The following is a 26,732-nucleotide window of genomic DNA, read 5'->3' as shown; positions in this document are numbered from 1 at the left end:
CTGATTAATACTTTTTTCAGAACTTTGTCCCAGACTTGCTTAGGTATGTTCTCTAACAAACTCTGGGTTCTTTCAGGAACAGGAAGAATTATGTTGAGATGTGCCATGAAGTTCATAGGGGGTGCTACTTTTTTTTTTTTAATCATAGGTGTGCTATTCCAGTAATTACGGTGGAAATGTAATTACCATATATATAAAATTAACATATTTATACTTAGGTCTGAAAATATTGCAAGGCTCAAATTCTCTTTAAAACACACAAACACTCACACACACATACACACACACACCCCTCCTCTGACGTTTCTCTGACGACTGCCGCTTCATGTGCCATAGGACGTCAGAGCTACAAAAATAGACACTTTTTGAGGTGTAAATATAAACCGAGTCTTTTTTTATGAAGAGTTATGAAATAAAAAGGCGCCTCAGTGCATGATGAGAGATTAGAGGAGGAGGAGCAGTCGACTCGGCTCGGTTCGGCTGCATCATAGTAACCTCATCCATCTCTCAGCACTGCATTTATTATTCATCAGGCCTTCTCCGTCCCTCATTCTGCTCAGCCGGATGAAGAAATAGGTCAGGCTGTTTGGTTTGGAGAAGCTGTGATTTCTAGTAGAGATTCTGCAGCTCTACTGCTGTTCTCGGCATTAATCTGTGCGCTGATCTACACTTATCAGCTCACGCCCACGTCTCATCTCTGTAGGCCTAGTTTTCTTCACTGCATGCAAAAAATATCCAAACTGGACAGTTGAAGATTAGAAAAAAACAATCACCTGGTCTTCTTCCAGTCTTCAACTCTTCAGTTTCAGTGAGTCTGTGCCCAAGACAGCCTCAGATTCTTGTTCTTGGCTGACAGGAGAGGAACCTGATGTGGTCGTCTGCTGTTGTAGCTCATCCACCTCAAGGTTCGATGTTTTGTGCATGCTGAGATGCTTTTCTGCTCACCACAGTTGGAAACAGTGCTTATTTGAGTTACTACAGACTTCCTGTCAGCTCAGACCAGTCTGGTCATTCTCCTCTGATCTCTCTCATCAACAAGGTGTTTCAGCCTGGAGATCCTCTGCTCACAGGATGTTTTTGTCTTTTGCACCATTCTGTGTAACTCTAGAGACTGCTGTGTGTGAAATTCCCAGGAGATCAGCAGTTTTTGAAATACTCAAACCAGCCCATCTGACACCATCAACCATGCCACGGTTAAAGTCACAGAGATCACACTTTTTCACCATTCTGATGTCTGATGTGAACATTAACTGAAACTCTTGACTTGTATCTGCATGATTTTATGCATTGCACTGCTGCCACATGATTGGCTGATTGGACAACTGCATAAGGTCAAGGTCAAGGTCAAAGTTCTTTATTTGTCAATGCCACCATATGTGCATACATACAGAGGAATCGAAATACCGTTTCTCTTCTCTCTTATCAAGTGTTTACAGGCAATGCAGTCAGTGCAGTATAGAACAGATTTTGTGTGAAGGTAAGAGCAGTGTACTTGTAATAAATAGATATAAATAAACAGAGTGAAAAATATATTGTAAACATCTGAATGAATATACATCTGAGTAAATGAGCAGATGTACAAGTGTTCCTATTAAAGTGGATCTCAATGGGACAATATATACTTGGGTGGCTGTCTATATATAAGTGCCAAAAAACAAACAAAAAAAAGGGGCATTATTTTCTGCCAAAAATTGAATCTAGTAAACATGAATCCGGTCATTAAAGCTATCATGTATCTAGGTCTGCTAGCTAGCTGCTACTATTCAAATGGTTAGTCTAACACTACTAGATTTAGCTACAGTAATTCTTAACTGTTAAATTGTATTTTCTTTCAGTATTGCTTGTTGCTAAACCTACCATTTTTAATGTGAAAAAAAATCTGATATGTGGTGTGTTAATATCAGCAGCTAGCCTACTGACCACTGATTTTAACTCTAGCTAACATGTTTCTGATGGTAATTTCTTTGCCAAAGACACAGTTGTCCACTGAATTTTAACACTTTATAGATGTTTAAAATGAAAATTAACTGATGCTGTAAGAAATTTGAGTTGGCAGCAGCCAAAAATTTAAGCTAACCTGCTAGGTAGTTTATGCTAAAGCCACCATAGTCTATACAGCTAGCTAGTGAGCTAAATTCAATTAAGCAAATAGCTTGGTGTACAAAACATAAAAAGGGTTATGTGTAAGCATAAAACTATCAAAATCTGCTTTTGATTCTACAGCATCATGTACAGTATGTTAGATTACTAGCTAGATAACTAATATTCAGTTATGTCCAGTTTCAGTCTAGCACTACCAGATTTTCTTCATTACATTGACCTGCTTCATTACATTGAAACTGTTAAACATTTTGTCACTGTTCCCTCTTAAACGTACCTTGTAGTAGTCACAATGTGGGAAAAATATCTGGGATCTGGTGTGGTGATATCAGCAGCTAGCATAGCACCATACTTTAATGCTAGCTAGCATGTTTATGATGGTAATTTCGTTGTCAGATATACACGGTGGAACTGTTCACAGGAGGAATTAGCTGAGAAAGACGATGTAAGAAGTTTGAGTTGGGAGCGGCTAACAATAATGAAACTAGCTAGTTTTTCCTAAAGCCATTGGGGTGAATTTAGCTAGCTAGCTCAATTCAGCTAAGGGAGAACTAACTAACTAAGTGGACAAAACACAAGGATTTTAATCTTACCATGTAGTTGTCAAAAATGTGGGAAAGTATCTGGGATCTGGTGTGGTAATATCAGCAGCTAGAATATTGGCCTACTTTAATTTTGAGCTAGCATGTATGGTTGGTTGTTAGCTAGCTACTATTCAACGTTGTCCATATTTAGTCGAACACTGCTAGCTTTGCTCTATCAAGCTGTCCTCATTTTAACTGCTGTCAGTGTTGTTCATTAAAATTTATCATGTAATATTCAGAAGTTTTTCTGATGTTGATGTCTTTGACATATATATATATATATTTGGTTATTCACTAAAATTTGAACCTTTATGCCTGTTTGAAGAAATTAACTGAGCAAGATGGCGTAAGAAAATTCAGATACTAGCAGGAACAAAAGCTAGCTAGTTTGTGCTAAAGCCACAATAGTGTATAAAAGCTAGATTTGGCAACCAATGCAAGAACTTGCTAGATGTACAAAACTTGATCATGATTATGATTGTGCTAGCTTCAGTAAGCATATACTTATCAAAATGAACTTTTAATAACACAGCATCATGTATTTTAGCTTGCTGTTAACTTTCAGTCTAACACTACTAGCTTTCCTTCATTAAACTGTCCTCATTTTAACTGTTGAATTTTATTGTCTTGTAGGTTTCTTTATTAAACTTACCATGCAGTCATCAAAATGTGGAAAAATAATTGATATCTGGTATCAACAGCTAGCATAATGGCAAACTAATCCTAGCTAGCATGTTTCTGATTGTAATATCTCTGACAGATATATATGGTTGTTTGCTAAAATTTGACACAATTAAAAAATAAAGTCTCACAAAATTAAGCTAGCAAGCATGTGCTAAAACGAATACAGTCAGGTCCGTAAATATTGGGACAGTGACACAGTTTTGGTAATTTTGCCTCTGTACACCACCACAGTGGATTTGAAATGAAGCAATCAAGATGTGACTGAAGAGTAGACTTTCAGCTTTAATTCAATGGCTTCAAGAAAAATACTGCATACTTCAAGAAAAATACTGCATTAACCGTTTAGGAATTACAGCCTAAAGTTCCTCCATTTTCACAGGCTCAAAAGTAATGGGACAATTGACTGATAAGCAGTTTCATGGTCAGCTGTGTCCTGTTTCCTCCTTATATCATGATAAATTAAGGAGATAAAAGGTCTGGAGGTGATTCCAAGTGTTGAATTTGCATTTGGTAGCTGTTCATGGGAACTCTCAATATGCCGTCCAAAGAGGTGTTGATGCAAGTTAAGGAGGCCATCATTAGGCTGAAAAACCAAAACAGACCTATCAGAGAGATAGCAGAAACTTTAGGAGGGCCAAATCAACAATTTGGTACATTCTTAAAAAGAAGGAATGCACTGGCGAGCTCAGCAACACCAAAAGGCCTGGGAGACCACAGAAAACAACTAAAGTGGATGATTGCAGAATTCTTTTCTTATTGAAGAACAACCCCTTCACAACATCTAGCCAAGTCAGGAACACTCTGGAGGAGGTAGGCCTATCATTGTCAAAGTCTACAATCAAGAGCCACCTTCATGAATGTAAATACAGATGGTTTACCTCAGGATGCAAACCGCTGGTAACACTCAAGAACACAAAGGCCAGATTAGACTTTGCTAAAAAACCTCTAAAAAAAGCCTGACCAGTTCTGATGCAAGATTAACTTGTACCAGAATGATGGGAAGAGAAAAGTATGGAGAAGGAAAGGAAGGGCTCATGCCACATCATCTGTCAAACATGTGGAGGCAGTGTTATGGCATGGGCATGTTTGGCTGCCAATGGAACTGGGTCACTGGGGTTTATTGATAATGTGACTGTTGATAGAAGTAGCAGGATGAATTCTGAAGTGTACAGAGCTGTACTTTCTGCTCAGATTCAGTCAAATGCTGCAAAACTGATAGGACAGCGCTTCACAGTACAGATGGATAACAACCCAAAACATACTGTGAAAGCAGCCCAAGAGCTTGGAAATTAAATGTTCTTAAATGGCCGAGTCAGTCACCTGACCTCAACCCAACTGAGCTGCTTTTCACTTACTGAAGACAAATCTGAAGGCAGAAAGACCCACAAACAAGCAGCAACTGAAGATGGCTGCAGTAAAGACCTGGCAAATCATCTCAAGGGAGGAAACTCAGCATTTGGTGATGTCCATGGGGTCCAGACTTCAGGTAGTCATTGACTGCAAAGGATTTACCTCCAAGTAATAAAAATAATCCTAATATTTATGATTATATTAGTTTGTCCCATTACTTTTGGGCCTGTGAAAATGGAGGAACTCTGTAAAAAATGGCTGTAATTCCTAAACGGTTAATGCAATATTTTTGTTAAACCCCTTGAATTAAAGCTGAAAGTCTACGCTTCAGTCACATCTTGACTGCTTAATTTCAAATCCACTGTGGTGGTGTACAGAGGCAAAATTACCAAAACTGTGTCACTGTCCCAATATTTATGGACCTGACTGTAGTTAATATAGCTAGCTAAACTCAGCAATGTGAGAAAATAGCTAGGTGTAAAATAGTTCAGCTAGCTTGAGTTAGCCTACAACTATTCAAATCTGCTTTTGCAGAGATGTTTCAGTGTATTTTCGCTTCAGGTTAAATCCTGGTGCATTTGCCTATAACGAACTAAAGATTTTACACAGAAAATGTTACCTTCCCACATAAGATCATAAAACACAGGAAATAAAAGAGACAAGACTAGAATGAATAGGTTTTACTGAGCAGAAATCCTCATATATGTCAAAGAGAATAAAAAATGCTGCTCTTAAAACTCAATCACACATTCATAACTGTACACACACACACACACACACACTTTATATCATAAAGGTAATATTTTGGCATGGACGCAGACATGAATATAAACAAATGTGCATACACACACACAGATTTTAGCTTTCACGCGCTCTCTCTCGCACTCACACACACACACACACACACACACTCTCATTATAAACACCCTCTGCTATGCCTGATCCTCGAAGAACACCTTGGCCATGGCGAGCCCCACTTTGTTGACTTTCTTGTCCTTGGCATCAGGGCCCATGTTGGAGCGAGCCAGCCGCTGCCAGTACGCCTCGGTCCGGCTCTGATACTCACTCACACTCTCGCCGGGCTTTACCGGGGGATGTTCAACCTCTGCAACACACAAGCGTGGACATATGAGCGTTAAGGATCACACTTTTCATTCCTGTGGCTGTTTTTGAGGAGCCTCCAGTGCAGGATATTTAAGTGCAAAACATCAGCACTATAATTTACGCACATTTTCCGAACTTTGTTTTAAACTTATCAGAAATGTATGAGGGTGAATCAAACAAAAACCTTAAAAGTGCAACATAAATTAGAGAATAGGACATTAAATAGGACATTAAATTGATATTTGCAAAAGTAAAATTGTACTGCTTTTGCCTTGTTCTCAATAGCCTGTTCCACTGCTAACTTCAAAATAATAAAAAAAAAAATTATTTTCATTTCTTTTCAAATTCATTTGGCTCACACTCATATAGGTTAGAATGTTTTTGCATTAACTAAGTAAGGTTGACGCTACAGCACGGTTTAAAATCCTCTAATCTGATTGGTCCAGAAGGTGTGCATTATTTCTGTATACCAGCACAGCTTAGACAGTAATTCTGGCTGTAATATGAACAACTGGTTTATATTAATGCACTTGTTCTAATATCATTTCTATAGTAACATCTCATTCACAGAGATTTGTAATGTATGCTTATGTATGTTTATTGTTGCTATAATGTAAGTGAGAATAGGAACGGTTAAAATGTGTGACGTGTCGTTTGTTAATAAATTAAACACTGTAATTGTTAGCAAATCAATGTAATATAAGTGGAATAACACACAACAGACCGCCAATCCACTTCATGTCGTGCTGCATCACAGCACCCTGGTCTGTCACCTGTTGGTCCTTACCCATCATTAGGTAATCCAGTAATCATTAAAAAAAAAACTGCATCTTATATGTAATGAATAAACCACTCTGTGTTGTCCTGTTGTATTAAAATAATCAAAGTTTCATATTGGAAAAACAGAACACTTAAAATGATCGTGTGATGAAATATTATGCAGAGAAGAAAACACAGCGACAGACTGGTAAAACTCTCTCAAACTCGTAGCTAACGCTACGTAAAACAAGCTACTTTTGCCAGATGTACCACAAATCTGTACGTGTACCAACATAAAGCTGTGGTGTCACCTTTAACGCATGAGACGATCCGAGTACATGCACTGATTTCTTTACACATCGATACACAAGTGAACCAGCAACACAGCAACAGGAAAATCTGTTGCGACTGTTTACTGATGTTTCTAATTGTGAAACAGTCCTATGGCTCATTACCGCCACCTGCTGGACAGAGTCTCTGGAACACTTCAGCAATCTGCTAGTCTGCTTTTTCCTTCATCTTGTTTACTTTCTGTTTTAGTGACAAATACTCCACAAAATCAAGGGGTTAATAAACTAATGGTTATTAATTAATAGTCCATAAATTGTGTTTACTGAATTTGTTAGTTTGTCTGACACCCAACTGAACTCCAGGTGTAAATATTGGCACCCTCCATTAAGTGTTATGTTTTTTTTTTTGTTTGTTTTTAACATTTGGTGTATGTGCTTAATTAATATAAGCATGAATTACTTTATTAAACATTACTTCTGGCATTTTCAATGCTGATGTTCATTTACATTATTCATTAATGTTGACTAATGAAGCTAAATGATGTTTATCAAGGAAACTCTACTGTATAGAGAATTAAGCCAAGAAACTTTACAGACAACAACTTTACATCTTGTACTGTGTTATGTTTTGTTTTTCCCTTAAATCAGAGAACAGGTTCATAACAAAACAATTTTTTCCCCATTTTTTCAACTCTTACCACCTTCATCACCACTCTCCTCCTCCTCCTCAGAGGACTCTTCCTCCTCGTCCTCATCCTCGCCCGCTTTACCCTCCTCTTCCTCACCATCGTCTTCGGACTCCGATTCTTCTAACCACTCTTGGGTTTCTGTAATGACAGCAGGAAATCATCTGAGTATGTTTTTGTATGTGTTCCCTTCACAGATTCAAATACTGAACAAGAAAATGAACATTCCTCGACACAATAAACGAGTTTCGTATACATTACATAGTACTCATTCAGAGGCAGTGCTGGAGCGTGTAGCTGTTTTAAGCAATTAGTCAAAATATTCACGCTAGCAGAACATTAATTAGCTAATAGGTAACGGTGTTAGCTAACTTCATAACATACCAATATTAACTTTCTTTGGTAAGTTACTCAGTATAAGAAAAGCACTATGATTAAATGCATGTCATGTACAGTATACTTTTTCACATAAATATATTTTTAAATATGTAGAAATGTATAAATTAAAATAAAAACACAAACAACTTCTGTTTTAATGTGATGTTGAAAGTTAATAGCTAGTCAGTTTTCTGTGGCTCAATTTTAAAAATCTAGCCTTATATTATACCTTATGTAGTGAGCATATATAGTGGATATGAAGTTATTTGGGATTTGGTGTAATTTTAAATGATTTCTGTGTGAATAGGAGTTTAACATAAATTCCTGGCTGTGTAAGAAACATAAATGAAGCGTTATTACATTAAAACATTAATATTTCAGATTATAGTTTATTTATCTACCCACAGTAAACTGGATGATAAACACATCCAATAATAATTTTCTTTAATTTTTCGCCCTTGTTTTTGTTGGTCGTGCTTATGGGAGTTTTTATTCATCAGAACCTTTTCTCAGGGCAGAATGGATTGTGATTGGTCCAGTGAAGTGGAGAAGGGGCGGGACTTAGCGTGTCATTTGCCATTTTGTTGACTAATTATTTTTTAAGAACACATCATCATTAATTCACAGTTTTAGTGGTTTGTAGTGCTATAGCTCGTGTTCACTCTTGCTAATTTTTGTGGCAATATAACAAATCATAAATATTCAGATAGTATATATTTTAGGTAAATTATTTAAAAGCAACTTTTTGAAGGAATTTGACATTTCTGTAAAATGTGTGTTTTTCTCATCAGTGTCAGATTCGGGATTGTGCCTGACTTAGAAGTCCCAAAAGATTAAATATTCCTCCAAATCGATAAATATGAATATAAATGTAGGGCTGGGCGATATCATAATCTAATATTGATATTGTGATAAATTACGTCATGATATAGTTCAACAAGACGAGTTATTAGTAATAAACAAATTTATTATTAATACTTTTTTAATGCAGCACGACTGTATTGCTGGCAGTTTGTGAGCAAGCTTCTATATCGTGATACATATCGTGTATCATAGAAATGCCTTCGAGAATGATGATATGATGTTTTTTTTCATATCGCCCCACCCCTGCGTAAACCTGTATAAAAACTGCTGTTGACGTACTGGGGTCCATCTCCACCAGCACCTCCCACTGCTCCATCTTGTGCAGGTCGAGGCAGTACAGGTCGTTCAGAGTGAACTGACGATCTCCCACCTCGAACATGCCTCCGTACAAATACAGCTTCCCGTGTTTTACCGCCGCCATGGCGCTCGACCTCGGGCACGGCTCCACCGAAGGAGCAGCCGCACCTCCCCCCTCCTCCTCTTCCTCCTCCTCCTCCTCCTCTTCCTCTTCCTCGCTCTCCCGGGCCGTGGGAATCGCCTGCTTTATGGTCATCACCGTTCCGTCCTCGGCGACGATCTCCTTCACGATTTCCGTCGGTTGTTCTGCTGCTTCACTACTCCCCTGCTTCATTTCATTCTCCTGTCCTCCATCTTCTCCTGCTTTCTTCCCCCGTCGCCGCTTTTTCTTCTCCGACTTGCTCCCCTGTGTTCACACACAATGAGTATTAAGTAAGTAAGGAGGGACGTGATATCAGGTCATTAAAAGTAAGAAAATATAATAAAATGGTGACTTGTGAGCAGTCCGCTGCAGGACGTTTTGCACCTTGAGCAGTCCCGGGAACCAGCGGTTCTTGCTGATGTCGTACAGGTAAAGATCGTTAAAGAAATCTCCCTCCAGCGTCTCCTCGTCTTCCTCGTCACACACTCCTCCGAAGAGGATCGCTCGTCCCGCCGGCCCCACAGCCAGAGAGAAACCCGAGCGAGGAGGAGGCTTCACGCCCGACGGGTTCACGCGACTCCACGACCACTTCTCTACACACAGACACACGAGGATTATTATTTATACCTGCACTTATATAAACACTTCATTATATATTCATTATAAATTATTATAACTGTTAATTATATCTGTTCTATAACTAAGGTCTCTAATGTCTCTAATGTAACTTAATGTAGCAGTATTAATTAATTACTATTCATTAGAACTGCTCTATAAAAGTGTTATAAACATTGTGTCAATATTCATTATATCAATAATTACTGTTCTGTAAACACTGCACCTGTATTAATTACATATTAATTATAACTGTTAGTTCTATTAATTATAACAGTTACAACATATTCATTAATATTAATGTAAAACTGCTATAAATATTTTAACTTCAATATTAATATCTGTTATAACTGTTCTATTAAATTATAACTGTCATACTAATGTAACTTAAAATAATGTTACAACTCTTATTATAACTGTTATTGTACTTCATATAAATGCTTTATTACTGTTATTACTGTAACTTATTTTATTTTAAATTAAATTATTATAATTTTAAATTATAACTGTTATATAAACACTGCTTTGGTCTGTCTTATCAGTACTTTTAGTTTAGTTTGACATTTTCAGAGACAAAGAGTTTGATATTAGTAAAAGATATTAAAATGAATATTTCTGAGATCCTCATAAAGATCTGGATTATGAGTGGACGTTACTTTGCTCTTCTTTAATCTGGATTATGAGAGGACAGTACCTTGCTCTTCTTTAAGTGGAGGTTACTTTGTCTTTAATCTGGATTATGAGAGGACGTTACTTTGCTCCTCTTTAATCTGGATTATGAGAGGATGTTACTTTGCTCCTCTTTAATCTGGATTATGAGCAGACATTACCTTGCTCTTCTTTAATCTGGATTATGAGCGGACGTTACTTTGCTCCTCTTTAATCTGGACTATAAGCGGACGTTACTTTGCTCGTCTTTAGTCTGGATTATGAGCGGACACTACCTTGCTCTTGTTTAATCTGGATTATGAGCGGACATTACCTTGCTCCTCTTTAATCTGGATTATGAGCAGACATTACCTTGCTCTTCTTTAATCTGGATTATGAGCGGACGTTACTTTGCTCCTCTTTAATCTGGATTATGAGCGGACATTACCTTGCTCTTCTTTAATCTGGATTATGAGCGGACATTACCTTGCTCTTCTTTGCCCTCTTTCTTCAGCAGAAACATGTCTGAATGGATGGTCCCTTTATCCACGTCCTTCTTGGCTCTCTGGAGAGAGAGTGAAATGTTTAGCTTCAGCACGTGCTTCATTTCCTGTTTTATTCTTTTCCTCACTAGCAGCATTTGCTATTGTTTTTCTATCTAACGTATAGATTACCATCACGGCATCACAATTATTATCGTTACAATCTGAACAGGATTGATGGGACCCTCAGGACGAGTGATAAACTCGCCTACTCAGCCAGGGCAAGTCCTCACATCTGAACGCTGTACAAGCCCGTGATTTGTAAAATGGTCAAAACTGCCTAAACACCAAGGCTGAGAGTGACAAACAACATATCAGTCTCTAGTTTTATGGTAAAAAGCTGGATTTATAAAACTGTTCTTTAGCTAAGCTAAAACTATTCACACCTTCATATATTCATAAACTTCACATATTCCCAAATTTGTTCTTTCTGTTTTATGTGAAAACGTTTTCTTACATAAAAATGACTTTGTATTAAACTAAATCTTAAAACACATACGGATTTGGAGTAGCCTCCGTAGATGATGACCCCGCTGGCGTCGGGCGTGGCAGTCATCTGGCAGGCGGAGCGTGGCGAGGGGGCGGAGCCAGACGGGGCCAGTCGGGACCAGGTGAAGGTGTCCAGGTTAAACGAGTGAATATCATTATAGTAGATATAATCCCTAAACACATGTTTACATTTACACAGAGTTACAGGACTGGGATTAAAAGCTCATGAACTGCAACCACACGCTATTTATTTGATTTATTTAATTTTATACTTTCTTTCCAATCCCTTGTCAGTTCTTCCTTAGCTCAGATAATAAGTGCACGTGATCATCTCAGTAGCTATTGTTTATTTGTAAAAGTGGTGAAAATTGCAACGCACATCACGATTCGGTTTTAATTCTCAGCCACAAAGATGTGAAACAATTCGTAATGCAACTTGATGTTCCTCAATTTTAATTTCTATCATTTATTAATTATGATTTTTTCCTTTACTAACAGCTTGTAAAATGATATTTTCTTATAAAACACCAGGCCTGAAGTATTTCCATCGAGGTTTTCCACTGAATTTTACTGAATTGTTCTGATATTTAAGGGTTAAAAAAAATCCAAGTTTAAACATTTCCATGTTTTCCATCAGTGAGATTTGCTATTGGGCTTGGATGGTTTTTGTCATGATAAAATAAATATATTTATTATTATGACTACATATATAATAAGATGATTAATTTATTATAATTATATACACACTTGTATAACGTATGATCTTACATTTACATTACATTCTATGACGATGCTAAAAGCTATATGCTTCCATTACTTGCTAGCTACACTAGCCTTGTAGCTCCAGCATTTAAAAATAAATAGATAGATAAACAAACAAACAAACAAACAAACAAACAAATAAATAAAAGCTTTAGATGCTAAACACATTTACATTCAGGGTAAAGAGGAGAAAGTCTTAGCTGGATTGCTCCACATTTTACCTGAGTTTAACCCTTTCGTGTATAGTGTTCACACTTATGGACAATAAATTTAAGGCTATTTTTTATCTCTTAGTAAAATATACAGATGTAAATCACCTTCAGATCACTTGAGAGCATTACTGTAAATTAACGTAAACGTCCGTAGCTCTCTAGACTACAAACATGGCCACCAAACACAACACCCATCCATCACGATCTCTCTCACGTTCACGTTCTCCTGTCATTCTGACTGCACACAGCTGGACTCAATCACACAATCACACACAGCATAAGGACTCTCAATCCACTCACTCATTGTGAAGTGTACGCTCAGTGTCATGTACCTGTCTACACCAAGCCTGACACCCCTGTGCTGTAGTGTTTACGGTTACCACTACACGTTTCTGGTTTCTGTCCTCATCTCTTTCCCAAGTAACTCTGTTTGCTCATCGCCTGACTTCTGCCTGTTTGTTGCTTTTGAGCCTGCTTCTTGTTTTGGATTTATTTGCTTATTCAGAAATAAAGAAACTTAACCTCCAACAGCCACCGTCTCTGCTGCCTGACAGATTCATGCATGAAAGGATTAAACGTTATTCTAAGATTATTTTATTCACAATTACTTTAATGTTAAATGACACGCAGCACAGCTGAATTCATTGTGCACCTCAGGTGCGACACCACGTTCATGTTGTGTTAGAACTACATGTATAACATACACACTGTATTATCGAGTAATTAAAATACATTCATTTCATGTAATTAAACCATATATAATACAATAGAGAGGAAATAAATGACGTATAGCGCGTGACAGAATTTAGCTACATGTTTAAAGCCTGCCACTTCACTTAAACGTGGGAATTTAAATATGTTTCGTACCTTGCGCTCTCGTGGAATCCTCCAAACACAAACAGCTGCCTTTTACACAGCACCATGCGATGCCCGCTTCTGCCAGAGGGGGCGCCAGGAGCCCTGAACACCACATGAACATGAAGATACACACACACACACACACACACACACACACACAGAGATGACTATCTATGGTAGCATTGCTGCTCCAGCACTTACAGCAGTTCGCTAGCAGACAAACAAATTCGTTAAAGAGCTTCAGTACGAGTTCCTGCTTTTTAGCTACGCTGTCTTTAAACAATTATTTGAATTGAACTGATTGAATTATGCTAATGCAAAAAAAAAAAAAAAAAAAAAAAGGGAATTTTCCTGTCTAAGTAGCAGTATCAATAAGACCTGCACTTTTTTCCCTGCAAATAAATACAGCATTCAGAATTATTTATCCAAGACTATGATTAAATAACTCGCAACAGATGTGCGGTTCAGAACGTTTTATAACGTGCAGCTTCATTTCAGATCAAAAAGTCTTCAGCAAATTGTCTGTAAATTAATGTAAAAATGACAACAGCTCCGAAAACCATCTGTAATTAGATGGAAAATTATGTTGGAGTACATTTTTTAATGAACAAGGGAGGAATAAATAAATCTGTCAGCTGCTAGAATGTTGTAGATTTTCTGCATTATGAAACTTACTGTATGTAACTGAAGAGTAAACAACATTTTATCTTTAATGTTCCTAATTATTTTTGCTCTTTTTTTCTACAGGACCAAAATACCAGAGTGGGAACCAGAATCAGTTTTATGTATTTTAACTCTAGATTAATATATTCGTATTATTAATATTAATCTTTGTGTTGATGTATAAGGTGTACAGGATATGTATGTTGTTATGATGTTAGTCATGAATGTAGACAAGATTTCTCATTTAAATGACATAAAATTATTAAAAATATGCTGATGAATAATATGTTGAGTAATAATGGGAGGAAAGCTGAACGTGTGTATGACATGGTGAAAGTGTAGTGAGGGAATAAATCACCAGGAGGGGGCGCCGTCTCCAACATTGATCACACACCATGCTCGAGAACGTTTAAAAGGAGCAGTTGAACAAACGATCATGAGCATGTGGCCTTGACGATGGTGCTGATGTGTGTTATCTGCGTGTCATTTAGAATAGATTGTGTGTGTTTGTGTGTCTGTGTGTTAGTTACAAGTTCTTACTTGATCTGTTCCCAGGTGTGTGTATTGAGGTGAAGAACCCACAGGTCTTTGTAGTGATAGAACTGTTCTCCATTAGGGGACGCAAACTCACCTCCAAACACCCACAACTGCCCCCCTGCCTGGGGCACCACCACCGCCTACACACACACACACACACACACACACAAAGAGAAAACGCAAATTCGTCTGTCCTGAAGATGTCGGGAAAAACGTACAGCTTTACCTCTGACTGTTACAAAGCGCTGACACTGGAGACTCCTTCCATGAATGTTAAAAAGTAAACATCTCCTTACAGAGTAACTGATGTTACCTGATGAGCGCAGCGGCGTGGAGGAGGGTTTGGGATGTCGGATTTCACCCATGCGTTCTTCTTTATGTTGTAGAAGAAAAGGTCGTTGTACAGGTAGGTCTGAGGAAAAAAGAGGAGGAGCCAAAGAGAGCTCTGATTAAACAAATACTAAACTTCACAAAATAAATTTCTGTTTGCTGTGAATATTTCCAATCTTTTCAAAAATTCAAATATAGGTGCAGTAATAATTCAGGAAATGGATCTGCTCGCCGTGACAGTGTTCTTATCCTGCGTTTTACCTTCTTCCCGTTGAAGTATTCTCCACCAAACAGAATCAGCTCGTCCTTTTCGGGATGCGCGCTCAGAGACGCGTTCAGCCTGAACGCAGCACACAGGACAGATCACACGGCATCACATCACATCTTACAGTCACATGATCCTACACAGGAAGAACTTCGTTTAATGCGTACCTGGGAGACGGAGGAGGACACGCGCTCTCCACAACCTGCGTCTTCTTCGCATCCAGTAACTGAAACTCGGCGATGAGCGCCTCGAGATCCTCCTGAGCCAAAACATACAGGAAACTGGATTTCTAGTTTTATTATCTGTCTGGAGATTCAGCAACTTTACATGATCAACAGCAGTGTTAAAGAAATAAACACTAATAATAATAATAATAATAATAATAATAATGTGTATTACACTGTAATAGCAATAAAGAAAAACAATATAATGAGAAACAATAAATGTAATAATAAAAATATGCGTAAAAAGAAAGAAACTACTGTTCTGAGTAAAAAGTAAACTGTACATTTACTGGAGAAGCGAGAAACACTTTATAAAACTTTTAATTCATGACAGAACACTTTTGAGAAATTTGAGTACAAAGATCGATCAACATGTGAAAATTATCACTATGCTTTTTTTTTTAATAAACAGAGGAGCTGAAAATCTTATTGTAAGATGTGAGTTAGTGTTCAATGCTACAGATGAGTGTTATTGCATCATAAAATAGAACAGCCAATCGTACTCCAGTATGCAAATGTGAATTACTAGAAGAAGGGGCGGGGTGTAATTTGCATATTTAGAAATTTTAATAGCTTAACGACGGTTACAATGGTTGTTCTTGTGTGCCTTTATTTATTTATTTATTGTCAAGCCACATTAAGTGTTTTATTGATTTTAATTTTAAAATTAATTTACTCGATTTTCATGAACATTAAGTGTTAAAACATCACAACAATAGCAGTGTTTAAATGGTGTTGAACTTGACAAAAAGTGTGTGTTTATTTGATAGAAAGCACAGACCTGTATATATCTTACTGTGAATAATGTTTTACATTTGTATTTATATTTAACTTAGTTAAGGTGATTGCTCCAAGCAATGCTGCAGAACTGCCAGCTAGCTAACCGGCTAACACATGCAGCTAAATAAAGCTTTAGCATTTAGCAATAACACACCCACCTCTTCTTTTTTCGATCTCTTTGAGACCTTTTTCTCCATTTTGGCTGCTGTCTTTTCTGCTCCCTTTACCTTCTTGTCTTTCTTACCCTTTTTACCCATTTTAAAAAATTTTAACAATCAAAAATTCGCACCCAAACTCTGAAAATCATCCACATGGACTTTTAAAAAGACTACTTCCGGAAACAGCGTCTTCTTCGGTGGTGATTCTTCTTCTTTGAGTTTATCGGGAACTGGACTCGCGTTCCGCTATCAATCAAAAACATCAAATACAGACATACCTACAAAGTTTAATCCAATTTTCAACACTTATATTGTTTACTATACAACGATGAAAGTGTAAAGATTCGATCAGAAAGCGAGAAACACCACAAAACCTTATTTCTGTGATTATTTTTTATACATAATGTGGCTGCAGTGCCGCCTAGTGGACTGGAGGCGCTACTGTTATAACCGTATACTAATCCAAACTCAAATTAGCATTTAACTTCATTTGTAAAACTAAATAATTAACTTAAAAACCTTCTTACAACATGTGTGCTTCGTATATATTCCCTTGATTTATGAAAGGACATGATTTAATATGTGTTGGATGCTTTGGCTAAACCATAATACTTTAATTTAATAATCTTCATTCATTAGTTAGCAAAGTTTTATTGACCCAGGCCACTTCTTTAGATTTCACAGCAATGTAGTTGTAAATTATATCCTCAAATAAACAACATTGTTGCCAAAATACACGCAGACGTTCCCTCACCCACTTGGGAATCGTGGAATGAGAATAAAAGACGGAGGATGTGTGTGTTTAATATTTAATATATCCCATAAGTTCACCTCACTACTATCAGGAGGATCACTGGGAGGATCTCTGCTTCACAAATGTCATCTTTAAATGTAAAATATATATATTGGAGAAATTGAGCCAGGTTTCGTAGGTTTCATGTTGAATTTATTTTGTAATATTGTTCCACTTTGATGGACAATACAGCACAGAATGAGTACTGGAAGGAAACAAAGAGAAGATTTCACTTCCCACATACGACCCTGATCGTTGTAGTTTAACATGTAATTAGCATGTGGTGTCTACATGCCTCCTAGACATGGGGAATAACGAATCAGACGTCAGTCAGACATGTTACAGTCATATGATTATCTCCCTCACATGCTGATTATGAAAGACCCAGCCTTGTGCTGTTGTTTTATACTATATATTAATTAAGATATTAATAGTGTTATAGCACTAAGATCATAACAATTTTCATCCAGAACAGAGGTGCTAGCATACATGAATCTTTTCTGTGTTGTCTTTTTAAAGCATGGTAGTGGTAGCATTAGGTTGAGCGTTACCCATGGCAACATGGCTGCTTTTCTGACTAACCCTCTCTCTTCCCGGGCACTGACATTTGGTGGACAACCTCCTGTAGGCTGAGGTTTGGTTGCTCCATATTCCTTTTTATTAATAATGGATTTTCAAAGTTTGGGATGTGTTTTATAACCAAATCCTCGTTGATATTTTTCCGGAAGTTTGTCTTAAACATTTTTTGATAGCTAACCTTGGTCTTCATGATGCTCTTTGTTTACAAATATTCTTTAAGAAACTCTGGGATCTTCCATGAACAGGAATATTTATATTGAGATCATGTGACACTTTAATTTCACACAGGTCAGCTCCTTTCAAATAATGATATGACTGCACCAGAACTAATTTAGGGGTTCAATATGATAGAATAATTTGCACAGATTTATGACAAAATCTCAGTTAAGTCAGTCTGAGGTCCAAGTTGTAACACTAAAATGTGGAAAGGTTCAAAGGGGTGAATATTTATGCATGCCACTCTATATATATCTCACCCTTATTTAAAAAAAACATCTTTATCTATTGTCGTATGCTACAAATAACTTTCTATTATGGTTTTATATCTCCGTAATTAATGATGTAACACTTCAAGCCTTATACTGGTATTGGCTTAGCCTTTTGTCCAATTGTAGCTGATCAGCCAAAACTAGTGTGTAAAGTTTGCTTCTTTAGTTTTGGAGCTACATGGCTAATGTAGCGAACACATGATGGAAGTCTTGTGTGTAAATATCTGCAAAGTCTTCAGACGTCTCAGCTGGTCACATCTGGGTTCAAGAGGACATTCACAGCGTACATGTTGCTATAGGGCCTCTACAAATCACACAGCAGGGTTTTGGATGTAAACTTATCACCCCGTGTTCACACTCGCATATCTCGGCTCGCACTCCTGTGTGAAATATAGCGCAGGAAATTCGAATGATCAGAATCTGAGAGGAATTTCCTGTTCAAGCAGCAGAGAGCTGGAAGAGCACGAGGGAAATGAGTGGCCTCTTCGTTTGCGTTTTATTGTAATGGAGAGGACGACACGTCTATCCTTAACCCTAATTCTACTCAAGATTTTGAGGTTCTCTGATGGTCCTCATGGATCTCTGATTGTAAACATGGTTCTCTGATTGTCCACATGGTTCTCTGATGGTCCTCATGGATCTCTGATTGTAAACATGGTTCTCTGATAGTCCACATGGTTCTCTGATTGTCCTCATGGATCTCTGATTGTCCACATGGTTCTCTGATTGTCCACATGGTTCTCTGATTGTCCTCATGGATCTCTGATTGTCCACATGGTTCTCTGATTGTCCACATGGATCTCTGATTGTCCACATGGTTCTCTGATTGTAAACATGGTTCTCTGATGGTCCTCATGGATCTCTGATGGTCCTCATGGATCTCTGATTGTCCACATGGTTCTCTGATGGTCCTCATGGTTCTCTGATTGTCCACATGGTTCTCTGATGGTCCTCATGGTTCTCTGATTGTCCACATGGTTCTCTGATTGTCCACATGGTTCTCTGATTGTCCTCATGGATCTCTGATTGTCCACATGGTTCTCTGATTGTCCACATGGTTCTCTGATTGTCCACATGGATCTCTGATTGTCCACATGGTTCTCTGATTGTAAACATGGTTCTCTGATGGTCCTCATGGATCTCTGATGGTCCTCATGGATCTCTGATTGTCCACATGGTTCTCTGATGGTCCTCATGGTTCTCTGATTGTCCTCATGGTGGCAGCATCAGTAAGAAGGCTGATAAACATCTCCCTGCTGAATATGATATTAAAAAATAAATGTGATGAATAAAACAGTTACATTCATTCAGAAAATGAATGAAGGAATAAAATCATGGAAAGCTGTATAGAATTCTGATGGTTTCTAATGTTGTTTGTAATGAGGTGTAATGGTTTGTAATGGTATTTTGGGTCACAATACTAAGAGTCCTTCACCTTATCCGAGATTGTTTCTGAGTTTTCTAAGTAGGGAATAAAACATGACAAGGCGTGCTTTTAGCATTGTGATAACCATTGTGCTCTTAAACCATAGCAATTCACTAACTAATTTTTTTATTAATTAACTTGATATTTTTAATTAAACAATGACACATTATATTTTTTATCCATTTATAATAACGTTTAATGTTGTGGAACATCCGTGATCAAGTTAGTTCCCATTCTCCCTTACGTTATAGCAGCTATAATCAGACGTTCCCTCACCAGCCTCTCTTTTTTTCCTCTCTCTTGAAGTTAACAAGACAAACAAATGCAGCTTGTCATGTTTCCGAGAAACCACAAAGCGTAAACTCCTGTGTCCTGAAGATGCCAGAAAACGTAAAGTTACAGCTTTACCTCTGAGTGTTACAAAGCACTGACACTGGAGACTCCTTCCGTAAATGTTAAATAAATGCTTAAGACTGATTTAATGGGCTTAATAGACCTCAGTCTGTAATATTCTCAGTAAGGAATCAGGAAAATAAAATCCAGGGATATGTACACAGGACCCTAACGTCCCTTTAAAGGAGAGCTTTAATGTTTATTCAACCTGATCTCTATTCATCAGACCTGTACAGTGTACGTGTGATGTGTGAAACAACAAGGTCACAATATTTAGAAGAATTTGTGGTTATACCAAAACTACCAGTGTAGTAGGAGACCACAGAGGTGCCAACTTTGCTAACAAGAAAATCCTAGCATGCATGAAAAAAAGAAGAAGAAAAAGAATTTTGCCACAAATTTTTATTGCTAATTTTAAATGCTAATTTTTTCAGAAACAGCAGAACACATGGCAAAAGTGTTACATAACAATTAGCAGCGCATCCATTTTTTAAAATTAATGAATTAATTATTTTTTTACCAAAAGAGCCCCCTGTCCCACCATCTTGTTTTCTGTTAGCTCACATGACCAACGCTAATGAAATCACAGTTTCACAAAAAAACTTCTCATGTCCTTTCCCTTTCAGTCCCTTTCCCCTTCTTTTCCGCCGGGTGAATTTTATTCGCGTTTGCTCAGACCTCTGCTTTATCTGTAGCTTTCTGCTTTAGCTTTAGTTGTGTAGTTTTCAGGTGTGTCCTGTACCACCGTAGCAAGGGGTCAAGCATCATAAATGCTAGAGTTAAATCCCAGATGTGCATCTCTGCACCACAGAACAAGACCACAGTTTGTCTGATACTTGTTTAGTTTTTTTTTAAGCTAAAAAGTCCTTGAAGTTTCTTCAATTACTTTGACACCTCCAGCTCCAGCTGCACTTGTTCCAAGTCACTGTGGATAAGAAGTAGATTAGCAGTGAGGATAAACCTGACTATGGAACCATGACAGACCCGTGTGGTTGCTTTAAGGCTCAGGACCGCATTCCTGGATTCTGATTAAATCGAGTCTGCGACTAAATGAAATTTCCTGTCCAGAGTCACTTTAACTAACGTCTGTGCCACAGAATCCCAAGTTTCTGAAGAGTCATATCTTTATGCCCTTGAGGAAAAGAAGCGAAATTCCAGTAAAATAAGTTTACTCAGTTCACAGTTACTTTTTAGTTTCACCATATTATGTAAAATGACCTCATTTACCGTATACCTTATATTTATATTTTCTGCTAATGTGGCCACGTGGTTTACAGGATAACACTCACAATCTACCACAACTGCTGGAGTAGTACAACTACCGTAAATACTCACGTAGTACAACAGTACAAACACATAATACAATAATGCTAATGTTAACGTTAAGACGACGTTAAGAGCACTGACACTGGAGACTCCTTCCATATCAATGATTAAACACATCACACACTCTTTTAGTCCATTTATCCCTGTGAATGAGCTGTTACTATAGAAACAATCACGTATTAGAATGAGCGCATTAATATAAACCTGCGCTACTGTTATAGAAAATAAATCAACACTTTCTGACCAATCAGAAATGAATATTCGTCAGCGCTGTGGTGTGACAGTATATGACATGATGTTTTGGTGGTTAAGAGAATTATTCCCATAGTTTAGACTCAGGAAGCACATGACTGTTCCTGCTATTCGCTGTGAAGAGAGTATTGTGTGTTAGCATGCTAATTTCTCCTCCTTGGCAATCATGCATCTCACCAGAAGCATTTTGGCCTTCTAAAGACACACACACACACATACACACACACACACACACACACGTTATTCTGGTCTCATGCTTGCCCTGGGGTCCTTCTTGTGAGACAGGAAGCAATGTTTGTTTGTATTTTTTCAATGGTTTTCTAGCAAAATTGGACGAATTGAAGTTGCGGCTTTTCCATTACGATTGATTTTGATGTCAGGCTCAAAAGGCAAGAACAGGGCTGCACATGGGGCTCTGTGTCTGTGTGTCTGTGTGTGTGTCTGTGTGTGTGTGTGTGTGGTGAGTCAATACAACCTGCGTCAACAAACCTCTTTAGTGCCTCGGAGAGTCGTGACCACAGGATGATTCTGAGGAGATCAGACTGACGGAAATTGCTGTGACGGTATTGAATATGATCACAGAGAACAATGCTATCTTTTAAATAAAGGAAAATTACACATATTCCCTGTTGCCAAGATACAAGAGACTATTTCATAGATAAACACACACACACACACACACACACATTCTGTTGTGTTAATGGATTCACATAAGCCACCTGCTACCACAAATGTCTTCAGTTAAACATCTTTTAAACAAACTGAGGAATGAAAAATGAAGGCTAATTGTATTAATGCCCCTGAGTGGGTCATTAGGCGTCTCTTCATCCTGAATAGCTGTTCATATGGAGGTCACAAGGCTCCAAATCCACATGACACAGTCAGTTACACATTACCCTAACTGTGCTTTAGAGCAAAATGCTTCAAGCGTTCAGTCCTGTCATTGGCTTCAGATAGCTTTAATGACTTACATTTTATAAAAGAGTGAGTATTACACTGACACTTTCATAATTACGGCTGCACTGGACAATGGAAGGACACGTGAAGGTCACTTCAGTTCACTTCAGCACTGTTTTAACTCACCTTCTCCTAGTGATTTAAGTACGTCACACCTATGTCACATGAGTGGCCAGTTGCAGCACAGGAGGAAGCAGCCCCTATCTTTCCACAGCACAGTGTTCTCAGGATTGTCCTATCTCCCCAAGACTAGTAATGTGCTGTAAACAATTACAGGAAACAACAGTAAAACATATTTACAGTAAAGTATAGTAATATCTTACATAGTATAAAATAACCCATGATACAGTGCATTTGCTCATTTGGCTCAACACCTTAACCATAACCAGCTTAACTAGTCTTTTTAACTAGTCTTTTAGTGTGAGTTAATTCAGTGGTGGAGGTGGTTGAATCAATACAAGCTACAATAGTTAAGCTAGTTGTGGTATTCTGGTCTCATGCTTGCCCTGGGGTCTTTCTTGTGAGACAGGAAGCAATGTTTGTTTGTATTTTTTCAATGGTTTTCTAGCAGAAATGGACAAATTGAAGTTGTGGATTTTCCATTGCGATTGATATTGATGTCATAAAATAACACAAGATACAGTACATTTGCTCATTTGGCTCAACACCTTAACCAGAATTAGCTTAACTAGTCTTTTTAACTAGTCTTTTAGACGTGGTTGAATCAATACAAGCTACAGTAGTTAAGCTAGTTGTGTCAGCTCAGTGGTTGAGTGGTTTTGAGATCAGAAGGGTGTGTGTTCAAATCCCAGCACTAAACTTCTGTAGTTGGCTCCTTGAGCAAGACTCTTAACCTTCAGCTCAGTTAAAGTCTGCTTCAGGAAAAAGTCACTTTTTTTTAAAAGCATCATCCAAATGAGCAAATGTATTGGATTAGGTGGTATTTTATACTATGTAAGAGATTACTGTACTTTACTGTAAATATGTTTTACAGTAGTTCACTGGCAACCCTGTGGCTTGTGCATGTTGTCTGTTAACACTATATTTTAAACACCTCACTCCTCCAGGGCAGAAAAACACGTGCTGCTAAAAATGTGTGTGTTTAGCTGTCAGGAGTGAAATACATGTGGAGGTGAAGGTGAAATTATTACAGTTAATTTATTACAGTTAATTAATTTGAAAATGTATTTATATACTGCTGAGTGTTTATCCACCCCCCGGGTTATTTATCTCCTGCTTGTTGCACAGCTGAGTATTTCTGTGGACATATTATTATTAAATTATCACTATTATTACTACGATCACTATCACTATGGAGATCCGGTCCAGAATACAATTTTTTTCTCTTCACTTTAGGCTTCAGAGCAGAACTTGTCATGCTCACCAAGTCTCAGGTTCGAGACCCTGGACTTCTTTCAGAAGGCTATAGGGACTACAGATATACAGAACCAACATCAGGACAAGGTCTTGAAAGTAAAAAAAAAAGTCCTGATAAACACTGGTGACTTCTGAAGTGGTGAGGAAGTGGGATAAACCAGGGATGAGAGTGTTCCTGCTAGGATTGAGAGGTGAGGAGGGAATTAGGGGACTGAAGTTTAGAAGTGTGAGCTACGACTTAGAAAATGTTGTCATTCTTTGGCTGATCCTAACTCTGTGTTTTTATATATTTCTATTTTTAATGGAATACAAAGGGAGAAAACAATGCTGTCACTTGAACACACACAGCAAGGGCATTTGTACTACTTCTTGGAATCCGAGCCACTGTAAAAATGGTTTGCAAACATTTGTTTGTAAATCTGGAGATCTTAGCTCCTGGGTTATACTTGCTTTTAAATACGTATAGATGGCTGCTGCGTGTATCCTGCATTTGTTTGACATGTTAGCCATTTGCAGTCAGACAAGAGAAATAAACTGTTGTTATGATGAGATTGGTTTAATAGCCTGATATAACACACCTACATCTACATGGACGCCACTGCTGCTGTTTCCGCCGTATCTCTGAGCGTCAAAGTGTGAGAAAATGCCAGGAGTAAAAAAACCAGAGCTGAACAGTTCCATCTGTGACCGTTCTCAGGCTCGATAGTAAATACTGAAGTTCCTTTGTTGACACTTTTCCAGTGTCCACACTGTGATTTGCAGTATTTACTGATCAGTGACGCTGATTTACAGTACGCTCGGCACTATCCCGAACTGAATCTGCCACATTCCCATTAATACACGTAATGTAAATTTGCTTTGCTCTCGGTGTAGAAGCTCAAAGCAGCTCGTGAAGGGTTTATTAAAGAGCTCAATCTGCAGACTACGAAGAGCATTGCACCACATTTAGAACATGGGTTCTGTTTGGGTTCTGCGCTAAATTTTCCTTTTGAAAAAAAGGATAAGGATAATGACTCAGGAGGATCAGAGCCTGCATATGTGTGCACAGACCTTTATACCACATCTGAATTTTCTCCAGAGGGTGTGCAGAAAATGTAAGACTGAATAACTTCAGGTACAACATGACATTTATTACATATAATAATATTATATTAATCCTGTGAGGGACTGAATCTCACACCCAAGATTTTCATGACAGGCTCTTGGTCCACTGTGACCCTGAGCTGGATAAATTTACCTAATTTACTTATTATTTATTTCAACACTGTGCAAACTGCATGTCTAAATCATCACACACACTAAAGTCACGTCCATTATATCTAACACACTTCAAAAATGTAAAACAAAAGGACAATTTTTAGAAAAATCTATTAAATACAACATTTAGTCTCCAGTCGTAATCTCAGATGGGTAGCAATGAGCTGAATGACTGTAGACTCAAGTGTTTGTTACTGAGTGAAGCTTTGCTGCTAAATTTGACAGACACACACTGACTCCTTTAATAAACACGTCTCATGAACGAACCACCCCAAAGCTTACTGAAGGGTGACGGGTCAGTACTGTGACGGGTCAGTACTGTAACGGGTCGGCACTGTGACGGGTCAGTACTGTGAAGAGTCATTACTACAGTTGGTCAGTACTGTGAAGAGTCATTACTACAGTTGGTCAGTACTGTGAAGGTTCAGTACTGTGACGGGTCAGCACTGTGATGGGTCAGTACTGTGACGGGTCAGTACTGTGAAGAGTCATTACTACAGTTGGTCAGTACTGTGAAGAGTCATTACTACAGTTGGTCAGTACTGTGAAGGTTCAGTACTGTGAAGGTTCAGTACTGTGAAGGTTCAGTGCTGTGACGGGTCAGTACTGTGACGGGTCAGTACTGTGATGGGTCAGTACTGTGAAGGTTCAGTACTGTGACGGGTCAGTACTGTGAAGGTTCAGTACTGTGATGGGTCAGTACTGTGAAGGTTCAGTACTGTGACAGGTCAGTACTGTGACGGGTCAGTACTGTGAAGGTTCAGTACTGTGACGGGTCAGTACTGTGAAGGTTCAGTGCTGTGACGGGTCAGTACTGTGACGGGTCAGTACTGTGAAGGGTCAGTACTGTGAAGGTTCAGTGCTGTGACGGGTCAGTACTGTGAAGGTTCAGTACTGTGAAGGTTCAGTACTGTGACGGGTCAGTACTGTGAAGGTTCAGTACTGTGACGGGTCAGTGCTGTGACGGGTCAGTACTGTGACGGGTCAGTACTGTGAAGGTTCAGTACTGTGACGGGTCAGTACTGTGAAGGTTCAGTACTGTGAAGGTTCAGTACTGTGACGGGTCAGTACTGTGACGGGTCAGTACTGTGACGGGTCAGATTCAGTCAGATTCTGCTGCTCAACACCCTGCTGCCTCCCAGCGCTCACCTGGGGAATCAAAACCCCAAACTCAGTATGACTCAGAGACATTGCACACCTGCACTCTATAAGCTGCATCACACACTTTTTATTATGGAGCTTGTTTTTTTGCTGTCAGTATTGCTGCTATAATTACTGCTGCTTCATTACAAAATGGTTTATAGTTTGCAGCCCATGTTCTGTGTATTTATTGTCCTGTGTGTCTATTATCCTGCACGGTTGTGTAGTGCACATTATATGTTGTCTTGCGTACTGTTCTGTGTTGCACTATGGAGAAATGACATTTCATCCCAGTGTATACAAGCTATATAGAAGAATGACAATAAAAACCCAAATGACTTGAAAGGTCAGTACTGTGACGGTTCAGTACTGTGACGGTTCAGTACTGGGACGGTTCAGTACTGTGACTGACGAGACAAGTAG

General features: G+C 38.3%; 1 protein-coding gene across 2 annotated transcripts; it reads right to left on the bottom strand.

Annotated features, from left to right (window-relative positions):
* Positions 1-5,383: 5,383 nt before the first annotated feature.
* On the bottom strand, positions 5,384-16,680 carry klhdc4 (kelch domain containing 4). 2 transcript variants are annotated; one of them, XM_034306232.2, is made up of 12 exons: positions 16,322-16,680; positions 15,327-15,418; positions 15,156-15,234; positions 14,878-14,976; positions 14,568-14,704; positions 13,374-13,466; positions 11,543-11,705; positions 10,988-11,066; positions 9,623-9,831; positions 9,079-9,502; positions 7,573-7,698; positions 5,384-5,823 (listed from the first exon to the last, which is right to left on the bottom strand). In XM_034306232.2, the coding sequence occupies exons 1-12, from the start codon at positions 16,418-16,420 to the stop codon at positions 5,651-5,653; spliced, it is 1,773 nt and encodes a 590-aa protein (XP_034162123.2). In that variant the 5' UTR covers positions 16,421-16,680; the 3' UTR covers positions 5,384-5,650. The 2 variants fall into 2 exon arrangements, with proteins under 2 accessions (XP_034162123.2, XP_034162122.2); XM_034306231.2 differs by having other exon boundaries at positions 7,570-7,698; positions 16,322-16,679.
* Positions 16,681-26,732: the final 10,052 nt, after the last annotated feature.

This window comes from Pangasianodon hypophthalmus, chromosome 7 (genome assembly GCF_027358585.1).
Source record: "Pangasianodon hypophthalmus isolate fPanHyp1 chromosome 7, fPanHyp1.pri, whole genome shotgun sequence".
NCBI classification, from domain to species: domain Eukaryota; kingdom Metazoa; phylum Chordata; class Actinopteri; order Siluriformes; family Pangasiidae; genus Pangasianodon; species Pangasianodon hypophthalmus.
Note: the sequence above shows the minus strand (reverse complement) of the source record. Positions and strands in the feature narration are given on the sequence as shown.